The 13,529-nt window shown below is 39.7% G+C and overlaps 1 protein-coding gene across 15 annotated transcripts in view; it reads left to right on the top strand.

The window, feature by feature from the left end:
* Positions 1–13,529, top strand: part of CELF1 (CUGBP Elav-like family member 1) — a 75,530-nt gene that overhangs the window by 48,926 nt on the left and 13,075 nt on the right. For 13 of the 15 annotated variants that reach the window (XM_045039277.1, XM_019812410.3, XM_019812412.3 and 10 more), the window contains 6 exons: positions 3,936–4,123; positions 6,074–6,156; positions 6,533–6,581; positions 10,318–10,452; positions 10,989–11,068; positions 11,391–11,552. In XM_045039277.1, coding sequence (XP_044895212.1) covers positions 3,936–4,123; positions 6,074–6,156; positions 6,533–6,581; positions 10,318–10,452; positions 10,989–11,068; positions 11,391–11,552 — 697 coding nt within the window. The remainder of the gene's footprint in view (positions 1–3,935; positions 4,124–6,073; positions 6,157–6,532; positions 6,582–10,317; positions 10,453–10,988; positions 11,069–11,390; positions 11,553–13,529) is intronic. The other 2 variants (XM_045039272.1, XM_023239828.2) reach the window with 1 other exon arrangement.

The following is a 13,529-nucleotide window of genomic DNA, read 5'->3' as shown; positions in this document are numbered from 1 at the left end:
TGATTTTTCACATTTTCTCATTTTTAATGATTTGCTAGTTGCTGCTAGAAGCAGAAATGTAAAACAAGGTGGTTGGTGCCATACCTCTCCCCTAAAACACTTGCTGCCTCCTTATCTCTCTTCTTCCTTCCTTGCTTCCCTCATTCCCTGCTTTTCCTCTCTCCCACCCTGCTCCCAGGTCAGTAATTTCACAGAGGATAAGAATATCCATAGACTTGCTTCTTAAGAATGACAGGGATAGTATAGGTACTTCTCCAGGGGGCTGCTGAATTCATTGGTTCTTGAGTAGGCATAATCAATATCAGTAATTCATGATCACTGACTCTGAGGAGCTCTCCGTCAATGGGGAGGTAAGGCACACATTTGAGAGTGTTTTTAGTGATATGTAGAGTAAATGCCACACCTTGATGACGTGGGGTCCTTGGCATATCACACTGAGAGTCTTGTTCCCAGGTGACTTTTTTGTGCAGTGGTTACTTCTAAGGACAACATGCATGCTGGAAATGTGTGAGGAAGTTGAGGATGGAAGAACATTGTTGTTCATTTCCTCTGACACAATAAAAGTTTATAATGATTTCCTTATTCACCAATATATACCACATTTCACATAGTGTCTGGCCTGTATAACTGTATAAGTGCCCAGGATTTATTAGAGGAAAGAATAAGTCAGTGCAACATTCCGGTTACATGATGTCCACAGCATCTTCAACATGGCCTGGTAATTTGCTGTGCTCTAGAAGTGCTTCTCAGACTGGTGAAGAACCATGTCCTAAGCCTGTCACGACCTGACTTCTAAAATACAATAAAAACAGTCAAGTAGGAAGACAAGATAATAAGGTATAAGCTTGCATTTTGTATCTTTTAATTATTATTAGATTGAATATATATAAAGTTACCTAGTTCAGTTTCTATAAAAGTTTCTAAAGGGTGGGGCACCTGGGTGGCTCAGTGGGTTAAGTGGCCGACTCTTGACTTCAGCTCAGGTCATGATCTCACAGTCCATGAGTTCGAGCCCTGCATCGGGCTCTGCACTGACAGTGAGGGACCTGCTTGGGATTCTTTCTTTCCTCTCTGCCCCTTCCCTGCTTGCTGTCTCTCTCCAAATGGGGGTCTGGGGGAGGGAGTTTCTAAAGGGTTAAATTTGAAGATTTTCCCTGGTCCTTGGCACTTTGAATAGCACTGGTCCAGAAGATTCTTCTGGCTAATGAATTGGTATATACAGAGGGAAAGGGTGGTTCATGGAGTAGGTGGATGTGAAGAAATGGAGAAGGATTTGGAGAGTAAAGAGAGAAAGGGAGGGTATTCATCTAGAATGCTGAGTCTCCACTGAACTTTAAATAAACCGTAATGCATATATGTTGATTATTGATGATTCTTTTGCACTAAACAGTGATGTAGAAAATTTAGAAATGGCACACAAATACAGAAGGAACGGACAGAGTGTTTGCCTCCAATATAATTACAAATCAGTAAACCCCTGCCTCTTTTCAAAAGTAGTGTCAACATTCTTATCAAAACATATTCTGAGCACCATTTGGGGGTTCTGTGTTAACCCTTTAACCCTCCCTAGGATGGAAATATTAAAGACCAGCAACATTTTAATAAAATGATATTAAAACTGGTAATTAAACTTGTTAGAGGCAGGTTGTTGGGAGCGACAGCCATTGTTTCGTTAGTCATAGAGTTTTGGGTTTTTTGTTTTTTTTTTTTAATCATAGCGTGGTTTGTCAGAACATTGGGATTACCTTCTAAAAGCAACTACGTTTCATCTACATAAATATATATATATATAAATGTTTATTTTTGAGAGAGAGTGTGAGCTAGGGGGAGAGGAAGATACAGAATCTAAAGCCGGCTCCAGGCTCTGAGCTGTCGGCACAGAGCCAGACATGGGGCTCGAACCCATGAACTGCAAGATCATGACCTGAGCCAAAGTCAGACGCTTAACCGACTGAGCCCCATTATATTTTTACAACAACCTGAATTTAGTAATTCAAAACTAAAGGAAAACCAATAAAATAATGCATTTCAAAACACTTGGGGTAGATTGATCTGGTGACAAATAATCACAGGAGATAACAGCTGCTCTTTGTGAGCCCCCTTTGTGCACAGTGTTCATTTTTATCAGGATTAGTTGCTTAAATTAAAGGGGGAATTGTTGAGAACAAGAAATTCCTCCCATCCCACACATCTGAGGACTTACTTTGAACCAGGTGCTATGCCAGGTGTGACTGTAAGAATGAATAGCAAGCAAAACAGTTTCTGCCTTCAAGGAACTCTCAGTCTAATTGGGAGAGCTAGATATAGGCAGATTATGCTAAAAGGTGGTAAATACTATAATGAAGGGGGAAATTTAGTACTGTTTGAGTCCTGACGAAACAGACTAAATTTACCTGAAAGAACATGGGGAAACCTTTCCAGACATAGTAGCAAGAGTTGGTCTATATGCCATTTGCCTTACAGCTTTTGATATTTAGTACTAGATTCAGCCAAGGCAATATGTAAATAGTTCCTGTGGGTGTTCAGTTAAAAGTAGGAATTAAAATACAGAGGTTAAACCACCTTCATAGATCCAGCATTCTCACGTATCTTCAAATATTGTTCAGAAGATAGCACTGGTAGAAAAACTGTTGTTTTTCCTTTAAAGGAAACTAGTGTTTTATTTAGGGTTGATATTAGGACGTGGCAAATTTGTTGTTGTTTTTTTTTTTAAACATTTATTTATTATTGAGAGACAGAGAGAGACAGAGCATGAGTAAGGGAGGGGCCAAGAGACAGGGGGACACAGAATCGGAAGCAGGCTCCAGGCTCTGAGCTGTCAGCACAGAGCCAGTCGCGGGGCTCGAACTCACAAACTGAGAGAGCATGACCTGAGCTAAAGTCGGATGCTTAACCGATGGAACCACCCAGGCGCCCCGAGGACGTGGCAAATTTGAATTTGATGAAGTGATTTCTGGATTAAGCATGCACTAACAGAAAAGTTAGCCATGCTGGCTGTTTGGAACTTAAGGTATTAATGGTTGTGATAAATGCTAAGATACGTTCTTGAGCTACAGTGGTAGGAGAAGGACTTTGATTCATTCTGAGTGGAAACATTTGTAGTCCAGGAATCCCTCTAGGTTCTTGGCAGTGGGAGGGTTAAAATGAAGGTATTAAAGCAGGAGTGTTACAAGTTTGATGTGATAGGATTGCGAGAGTTTGTGGATGTTGTAATGGTTTACTTGGTAAGGGAATTAACTGGTACAGTCTTAGAGAACTAGTAGTAAGTTGGATAACTCAGAAACAAAAAACCCTAGGATGGTGTTGTCATTGTCTATATAACAATCATTTGTGAAAGTTTAAAAGGCGAAGCTTTGTTTTGCTCTTGGAAGCATGACTTAAGAGCACTGGGTCGAGGACTGTGACAGCAACATTCAAAGGCTGACATTCTTTCTGTTCTGTTCTTAGCTTAGGCCTTGGAAATCAAGTGCTTTGTTCTAACATCTGCTGAAAAAAGACTTGTCACCTGTCATTGTATACGTGGGGAGTCCTGCATCTTACCCACTAATCAACAGTCCATTGTGATTTTTATGCACATTTTTAAGAGTTTTGTTAACTGTGTTTCAAAACCACTAAAACTTGCTTTAGGAAGTTTGCCTCTTAGGTTCTTACAAGAATTCTCAGGCTAGACAAGGATTGAGTGACATTTGATTACTTAGTTCAAACCCAGAATGCCCTAATCAGAATGGTGACTTCAGTTTGGGATCTAATGGAAAGCATGGCCATGGCTAAGGGGAAGACCAGAGAACTCTGGTAAATTGAATGACTGTAGTGAAAAGAAGTAGAATTCTTTCTCCCGACTTTTTTAGGAAGTAGTTGAGATCTTTAAAGAAAAGAAACATTTCCCTGGAGAGCACCATGAATGCATAATAGAAGCTATATTTTGTTTTATGCAGCTCAAAGAAAATGAACGGCACCCTGGACCACCCAGACCAACCGGATCTTGATGCTATCAAGATGTTTGTGGGCCAGGTTCCAAGAACCTGGTCTGAGAAGGACTTGAGGGAACTCTTTGAACAGTATGGTGCTGTCTATGAAATCAATGTCCTAAGGGATAGGAGCCAAAACCCTCCTCAGAGCAAAGGTAAGGGCTTTGGGTTGGTGTTTTGTTTGTTGTTGTTGTTTACTTAATTTTATTTATTTTGAGAGAGAGAGCATGTGCAGGGGAAGGGCAGAGAGAGAGAGAATCCCAAGCAGGCTCCATGCTGTCGGTTCAGAGTCTGATGCAGGGCTTGATCCCACAAACTGTGAGATCATGACCTGAGCCGAAATCAAGAGTCAGATGCTTAACTGACCGAGCCACCCAGGCACCCCAGGACTTGGGATTTTATATCTAATTTCTGTCATGTGCTTGCTGTCTCTCATTGCCAGAATGTTCCTGTGGTCACATCCAAAGGGGCTTTCCTTTTAGAATAGTTACATCTTCCAGCCCAAACACATTTAATGGCTTAAAAATAAAAAGTTAAGTTGATATCATGAGGATAACTTGTAAATTGGATCGTAGATGGTCCTTTGTGAGAGCTCTAAATTTAAGAGACAAACTCATGTGAGAGTCTATCTCTGTCTCACTCTCTCTCTTTTAATGTTTATTTTTGAGAGAGAGAGAGAGAGAGCAGGGGAGGGGCAGAGAGGGAGACAGGACCTGAAGTAGGCTTTGCATTGTCAGTGCAGAGCCCAATGTGGGGTTCGAATTCAATGAACTGCTAGATCGTGACCTGAGCCGAAGTCAGGTGCTTAGCCAACTGAGCCACCCAGGCGCCCCTCTCTTTTTTTAAATGTGAATGTCTCTTGATCTTAGGGATGCAATGGCAAAAATAAAGTTGAAGTAAACTAACTACATAAGGTTTTCTTTGGTGTTTTGGCTAGAATAAGCTGAAAGGAAGGCACTATCTACACTGTACCTATGAATTTCTGTTAGTGTTTGCAGAGTCTTCATAGGAAGGCTTAGCAACCAGGAAGGACCTGTTTTTAGGTAACCTGTTTGTTGTAGCCTACAAATGAATGGAAGAAAGACTGCGTTGCTTCCAGAAATACCTAGCAGAGTAGAAGCTTTATGGGAGCAATGGTAGAAGAGGCACTAGCTTTGCCCTATACATGCACATACAATATTCTTTTCTAAATGACCGATGTTAGAATAATTTTCTGTGGAAGCTGTTCTACAGTGCAGATGTGAGCAAGCAGGATTGTTAGGTTTGAAGCCAGCTTAAGAGCAGAGGATCAAGAAGCAGATAAATTATTTTCTCTATGTGTATAGTTAACCAAAAATATAAAGTATTATAGTTCCTTTATATTAACGACTGGCAGTAGAACATGCAGTACTTTAAAATCTTAATTGCAGGGTGATTTTGAAAGGAATCTATATGGTATCTCATGGGACGATGAGCCCATATTTATAAGACACACCTCTCCCCTCCTATCCCTAATAAAGATACAAATCACAAAATCTACAAATCTCCTTAGTGCCATGTGCTGTTAGAATCTTATATTTGATGAGGACCAAGGGTCCAAAAAAGGTGTTAAGAGTTTCTTGCTCTTTAGTCATTTTATAATTTAATAAATGGTTATTATGTTTGATGTGTATGGTAGAAATTGACTATAAGGATTGATTTATTCTGAGAAAGAATGAGTTCCTGATAGACTACAAGCTGTGAGTGCAAGGCCCCTTTTTTATTTGTTCTGAGTGTCTTGCCCAGCACACTCCCCGGTGCTCCAGGTAGGGTACGTCAAATGGCATGGTACTGTGACCTTTGCAAGGGAAGTTATCTTTCCCAGAGAAGTTTATAGGAGCAGCTAAAGAATTTTAGTAGAACTAGAAGACTATAACAATATAGAAAATGAATAGAAAGTAGTGTAGGGTGTTTTTCTGCTTCTTTCCCTCCCCCCCCCCCTTTCTCTCTTTGGGGGGAGGGATGCTAATTTTAATATACCCAGTCTTCTCTTTGAAGTTCCAGTATGTCTGTGGAGGAGGGAGTACTCTAGGAATTACCTGCTTTCAAAGGACTGGTTTGATTTTGTGAAATCTTGTTTATTGCAGGGTGCTGTTTTGTTACATTTTACACCCGTAAAGCTGCATTAGAGGCGCAGAATGCTCTTCACAACATGAAGGTCCTACCAGGGGTAAGAAAGCTCCTAGTAGGAAGTGGAACTGTGGTGGTTTTAACACATGGAACATACTTATAGGTGTCAGGCCCACACTGAAAGCCATCTTGGGGAAAAAGTAACTGCCACAGAAATTGATGTAAAGGAGGACATAAAGGGAATATTTCAAAGAACATAGGCTGAAGGTCATGTAGTTCTCTCTTAACCAAAAGAATTTTAACCTCTTGATTCATACTCTATTTTGATACTTTGGGAAAAAATTATCTTGAGGCAGACGTGAGTATAGAGAGAACTCTTAAGGCTCTGGTTTTGGTATTTCCTTTAGAGTCCTCACTTATCTTTCTGAATGCCTTCAGTGTGTACAGTGATAGTATCTGTGTGTTTTCCTTTTTAGATGCATCATCCTATACAGATGAAACCTGCCGACAGTGAGAAGAACAATGGTAAGCAAGTGTGTAAAAGCCTTCTCCTTAGAAGGTTTCTGCCAGTTTAGTGTTCATTCTGATGGTATCTGGTTGTGTTTGCTTTAAGTAATCTTTTTATTATTATTATTATTATTATTATTATTGAAGTCTAAGTGACATAAAACATTCGTTTCAGGTGTGCAACATAATGATTCAGTATTTGTATATATTAAAATGATCACCCATAGTAAGTCTAGTTAGTATCTGTCACCATACATAGTAACAAAAAAAGTTTTGATGTGAGAATACAAGCTGGTGCAGCCACTCTGGAAAACGGTATGGAGGTTCCTCAAAAACCTAAAACTAGAACTACCCTACGACCCAGCAATTGCACTACTAGGTATTTATCCAAGGAATACAGGTATGCTGTTTCAAAGGGGCACATGCACCCCCATGTTTATAGCAGCATTATCAATAATAGTCAAAGTATGGAAAGAGCCCAAATGTCCATCAATGGATGTGGTGTATATATATATATATGTATGTATATATGTGTGTGTGTGTGTGTGTGTGTGTGTGTGTGTATATATATATATATATATATATATATATATATATATATATAACCGAGGCACCACAGGACTTGGGATTTTATATCTAATTTCTGTCATGTGCTTGTTGTACATACACACACACACACACACACACACACACACACAAATATACAGTGGAGTATTCCTTGGCAATCAAAACGAATGAAATACTGGCCATTTGCAACTACGTGGATGGAACTGGAGGGTATTATGCTAAGTGAACTTAGAGAAAGACAAATATATGACTTCACTCATGAGGACTTTAAGAGACAAGACAGATGAACATAAGGGAAGGGAAGCAAAAATAATATAAAAACGGGGAGGGGGACAAAACATAAGATACTCTTAAATATGGAGAACAAACAGGGTTGCTGGAGGGGTTGTGGGAGGGGGGATGGGCTAAATGGGTAAGGGGCACTAAGGAATCTACTGAAATCATTGTTGCACTATATGCTAACTAATTTGGATGTAAATTAAAAAAAAGAAAATTAAAAAAGTTTTGATGAGAATTTTTAAGGTCTGCTTTCTAAGCAGCTTTCAAATGTGCATTACATTGCTGTTAACTGTAGTCACCAGGCTAAATTATTTTATAATGGGAAGTTTGTACCTTTTGATCCTTTAAAAAAATTTTTCAAGTCTTGTTATTTATTTTTGAGAGAGAGAGGGGGAGGGTCAGAGAGAGAGAAGGAGACACAGAATCTGAAGCAGGCTCCAGGCTGCCTGCTGTCAGCACAGAACCCCACACTGGGCTTGAACCCATGAACCAGGAGATTGTGACCCGAGCCGAAGTTGGACACTTGACTGACTGAGCCACCCAGGTGCACCACCTGTGGATCCTTTTTACCTTTTTTGCCCACTCCCTTACGCCCAACCTCCAACCACCAATTTGGTTTCTGTATCTATGAACTTAGGGAGTTTTTTGTTTGTTTTTAAGATTTTATGTAAGTGAGATCATACAGTATCTTTCTCTGACTTATTTCACTTAACCTAAAGTCTTCAAGGTCTATCCATGCCGCCACAAATGGCAAGATTCCATTCTTTTTTATGGCTGAATAATATCCAGGGCGTGTGTGTGTGTGTGTGTGTGTGTGTGTGTGTGTGTGTGTGTGTGTGTCCGTGTCCCACATTTTCTTTATCTGCTCATCTGTTGATAGACACTTAGGTTGTTTCCATGTCTTGACTATTGTAAATAATGCTGCAGTGAACATGGGTGTGCAGCTATTTTTCTTTTTAGGCTTTATTTTTTTTTTTTTTAATTCTTTTTTAACGTGTATTTTCAGAGCATGAGTGGGGAGGGGCAGAGAGGAGGGAGTCAGATTCTGAAGCAGGTTCCAGGCTCTGAGCTGTCAGCACAGAGTTCGACGCGGGGCTTGAACTCATGAACCGCGAGATCATGACCTGAGCTGAAGTCGGACGCTTAACCAAGTCACCCAGGCAGCCCATTAGGCTTTATTTTTAAATAATCTCTACACCCATTGTAGGGCTCAAACTCACAATGCCAAGATCAAGAGTCGCATGCTCCACCGACTTAGCCATCCAGGTGCCCGGAGTATGCAGCTTTCTGAGTTTGTGTTTTTGTTTTCTTTAGATAAATACCCAGAAGTGGAATTACTGGCTTATATGGTAGCTCTGTTTTTAAATTTTTGAGGAACCATGTTGGTTTTTACATTGGCTGCAGTCAGTTTACATTCCCACCAGCAATGCACCAAGGGCTCTCTTTTTCACATCCTCACCAACTCGTTATTTCTTGTCTTTTTGATTATAGCCATTCTAACAAGTGGGAGGGGATACTTCATTGTTGCTTTGATTGGCATTTTCTTGATGATTGGTGATGTTGAGCATCTTTTCATGTACCTGATGGCCATTTGCTGCATGTCTTCTTTGGAAAAATACCTGTTCAGATCCTCTGCCCATTTTTTTTAACTGGGTGCTGTGTTTTGTTGTTCCTGAGTTGTAGGTGTTATTTATATATTGGATATTAACCCTTTATCAGATACATGATTTGCAAATATTTTTCCCATTCAGTAGGTTGCCTTTGCATTTTGTTGATGATTTTCTTTGCTCTGTAGAAGCTTTTTTTTTTTTAATTTTTTTTTTTCAACGTTTATTTATTTTTGGGACAGAGAGAGACAGAGCATGAACGGGGAAGGGGCAGAGAGAGAGGGAGACACAGAATCGGAAACAGGCTCCAGGCTCTGAGCCATCAGCCCAGAGCCCGACGCGGGGCTCGAACTCACGGACCGCGAGATCGTGACCTGGCCGAAGTCGGACGCTTAACCGGCTGCGCCACCCAGGCGCCCCTGTAGAAGCTTTTTAGTTTATTTCTGTTTTTGTTGCCTTTGTTTTGGGAGTCAGATCCAAAAAATCATCTTTAAGATTGGTTTTATGGAGCTTACTGCCTATGTTTTCTTCTTGGAGTTTTATGGTTTCAGGTCATACGTTTAAGTCTAATCCATTTTGAGTTAATTTTTGTGTATGGTGTAAGATTGTAGTCCATTGCACTAAGTAATCTGTCATCTAAATTGTCTGGGTTTTTTTTTCTTTAAAATAAATATGGTAAATAAATGAGATGGAGAGAGTTGATACGTAAATAGTACAAGAACATTTTAGAGTAAACTGGAATGTCTTTGATGAATATAATTTCCTACGACAAGAGTGGGGGAAGGGGAGATGGACAAGTAGGAAGGAGAACTTAGTCCTCAAGAGAATAATCAGAAAAGGAAAGTGGACATTTACACTCACCAAAAGGTGTGTTCTGTTTCTCTTGTCATATCAATTAAATGTGAAAAACTTGTCCTTCTTCGGTGTAGTAGAACTGCTAGTAAGAGCAAACATCACTAAGTGCTAGGCAAGATGCTGAGTGCTTTGCATTTAATACCTACAGCTACCTTTAAGAGAAACACGGTTAGCCCTGTTAATCAGAAGTGACAGGCACAGAATGGTTAAGTAACTTTCACAGGATCGCAAATTACTATATTTTATCTAAATGTTTCCAATTTAAAGGTTCAGTTGATTATAAGATGAGTTGCTAAATGATGAAAAAATGTGTATCTTAGAATCCAACTAATATGATATAAAGGCATAGAGCCAGGATCCAAACATAGATGGTCTGACTCCAGGGTCTGTGCCATACTACCTCTTGTAGTAATGATGTTCAAGCCTTTTGTGTTTTACTCTCTTAGCAGTGGAAGACAGGAAGCTGTTTATTGGTATGATTTCCAAGAAGTGCACTGAAAATGACATCCGAGTCATGTTCTCTTCATTTGGACAGATTGAAGAATGCCGGATATTACGGGGACCTGATGGCCTGAGCCGAGGTGGGTACATTTTTAGCCTTTAAAGATACTGGTCTTAAATTTAGAGTCTCTTTTAGTTAGACCAGTGGAAACCAGGGATCACTAGCTAACATGACCCTGTGATGATGGAGTGGCTGGGCTTGATATTGTAAATGTAGGTTCCGTCTACCAACTGATTCCTTTAGAATTGTCCCATCCCCCTAAGGAGTCTGCATTCTGCACTTCAATGTCATGTATTAAAATTTTCTCTTTTTGTGCTTGGACAGGTCCTTAATGGAAACACTTTCTTATCCAGAGGAACTAGAGGATTAGGATTTCTCTCCTTTATCCCTTTATCAAGCACTTTCTTTCTTCTTGTGCTTCCCTACTTTTTCACTGAAGCACTAGTCACTGTTACAATGTATCTGTCTCCTTTACTAGATCTCTAACCCCTGTAGGCAGGAACCACGACTGTTATTGCTAGCATAGTACTTGGCACATAGCAGGTGCTCAGTAAATGTCAATCGGATATTTAATAAGCAAATGAATGAATGAGTTATTGACACTTCTCTTACCAGGTTGTGCATTTGTGACTTTTACAACAAGAGCCATGGCACAGACGGCTATCAAGGCAATGCACCAAGCACAGACCATGGAGGTAGGGAGCAGATGAATGAAAGGGAAAAGTTCCTTAGCCTGAGAGTGCGAGGACAGTTGGCCATTAAAGTTCTGCAGCCTCTGACTGCCCTAAAGGTTAAGCAGGCTAAGCATCTTAAAGTGAAAAAAATGATTGCTTTTTAAAAAATTAACATATTAGAAGTTGCCCTTTTAAATTTGTCTTTTTGCCATTTGTGTCTGTCAGGAAGAGAGTCATGTGGCAGTGAATGAAATTAGAATGCATCTTGTGTGTCACTACAAAGAAGGGTTTTTCCTTCGTGTAGAAGGAGGACTTTCACCCTTTGGCTTTGGTGTTTTCATAGGGCTGCTCATCTCCCATGGTGGTAAAATTTGCTGATACGCAGAAGGACAAAGAACAGAAGAGAATGGCCCAGCAGCTCCAGCAGCAGATGCAGCAAATCAGCGCAGCATCTGTGTGGGGAAACCTTGCTGGTCTAAATACTCTTGGACCCCAGTATTTAGCAGTGAGTCTTTGTGGTTTGCTTTCTGCAGACTGTGCAAGCTCCCAGCTGTTTTCTTCTTGTGCCATCCCTAGCTAATAGACACAATGGCATTTACGACTTTAACATATCAAAATTTTACGTAAAACTTTAGGCAATGCAATATTCTTTTAAGTTATGTTAGTGTATCTCTCTGTCTCTCTCTCTGTCTCTCTCTCTCTGTCTCTCTCTCTGTCTTATAAACACAACTTTGGTTATAATTTGAGACTTCCATTACTATTAAAGTGAAATCCTGATTTCCTGATACAAAGATTTAGAAATATCTCCAGTGTCCCTGTCACTTCATTTTTTTACGAAGAAAATCCTAAGAGAATCTTAACTACCAAATATCTCCATATTTCTTTCTCCCAGATGTAGAGAACATAATTAAATGCTTATTGAGTCTTTCCTGAAGAGTATGGTAAATGTTTCTTTCCACTGAGAGAGCAAGATACTGGCACAGACATTATTAAATGAGTATTACAGGTGTATATTTGAGTTCCCTACATTATAGATGGATAGCCTTTAACTCTTTCCATCTTGTTCTTGAGTTTGACTTACGTAGTCCAAAGGCTCTAATTTGGTGTTTAGATTTACTAGATCTACAAATATGTTACAGGGGATTATCACTGCTTTAAAATCTTAAAAGAATAGCAGTACGAAATACTTAAAACTATCTCATCTGTGAAGCTGTCAATGAAGGAAAATCAGTGGTGAAACCAATAGATTCGTATGGATAGTCCCAAAAATATACACATAAGAATAATTACATACTTTTACTCTAAAAGTATGTAATTTAAACATTTAAATTTTAAAACATCCTTTAAAACATTGTCCTATACAGAAACAAGAAAGGCAATGATTTCTGTCTCCCAGTATTGAGTTTTGGCTAATTTGCTGCCTCCTGGTCTTCATATTTCTAAAATGTTAGAAGAAATCCCAGTTTTCCAGCTAGTATTTCTCTGAAGTCAAAAAGTATAGATGGTTGGTATATCTCATCAGATTAAGTTGTTTCTTAGTGCTAGAACATTGCTTGTAAGTTCAGGAAATTCAGAGAGATTTTATTTTAGTCTTCTGCCAAAATGATAATGCGTTTCAAATGATCTCCGTTATATGCATTCGCCTTTCTTAGAGAGTTTTGGAGCTCTTTTTTACGGTAGAGTCTCCTTTTTATTGCCATCACCACATCCAGCAGCACATGATGGTATTTGTTGAGAGCTGCGGTCTTTCTGTTTCAGTTAGACATGATCCCTGCCCTCAGAACTGTTCTCATTTAGGGAGGAAATGAAGGTGCCAAGTATAGAATGCACAGCCCACCAGTTGGGGTTGAGCACATTGCCCAGGGTATTTAAGAAGACAAAAATGAGGACATGTGGTATATAAATGATAGTACATTAATATTAATTATGAGGTTCTTTCTGGAATAGGTGGACTTGAACCTCTAGTCTGTTTAGACTAGAGCAATGGTTCTTAATCTTTGTGGGGTTTGGACCCCATTGAGAAGCTGATAAAAATTGTGTGTATATACATTTTGTCATTCTATATCTGGAGGTTTGAGAACCTAAAACCTATATGGACTAAAGGGATTCATGATGACTGAGGAACCAGATCGGGTGTTCATGGAAATGGGCAACAGGTTGAATAAAGGATTCAGAAACGAGGATACCAGTTGTACATGAGGAAAAGTGATTGGCTTTGAATGGAGCAAAGGTTTTCAGCCGGTTTGTTAGTCAAAGGTTGCTGTTTGCAAAGATAGTAAGATCATGGAGATCCATAAGCTCATGGACAACCTCTTGTTGTATTTGTTAGGGGGCAGCAACTGAAAGAATATACACTGCACTGATCATGATCAGTCCGTTCGTCAGTCATTTGGTCATCTGTAACAGTGAAGACCAGTTTGTGGGGGAGGAGATAAATGGGGCTGTATGGATATGTAGCATCAAAAGATTGGTCTTTTCGTGT

This window comes from Felis catus, chromosome D1 (assembly GCF_018350175.1).
Source record: "Felis catus isolate Fca126 chromosome D1, F.catus_Fca126_mat1.0, whole genome shotgun sequence".
NCBI lineage: Eukaryota > Metazoa > Chordata > Mammalia > Carnivora > Felidae > Felis > Felis catus.
The sequence above is the reverse complement of the archived record's forward strand: the minus strand, read 5'-3'. Positions and strand labels throughout refer to the sequence as shown.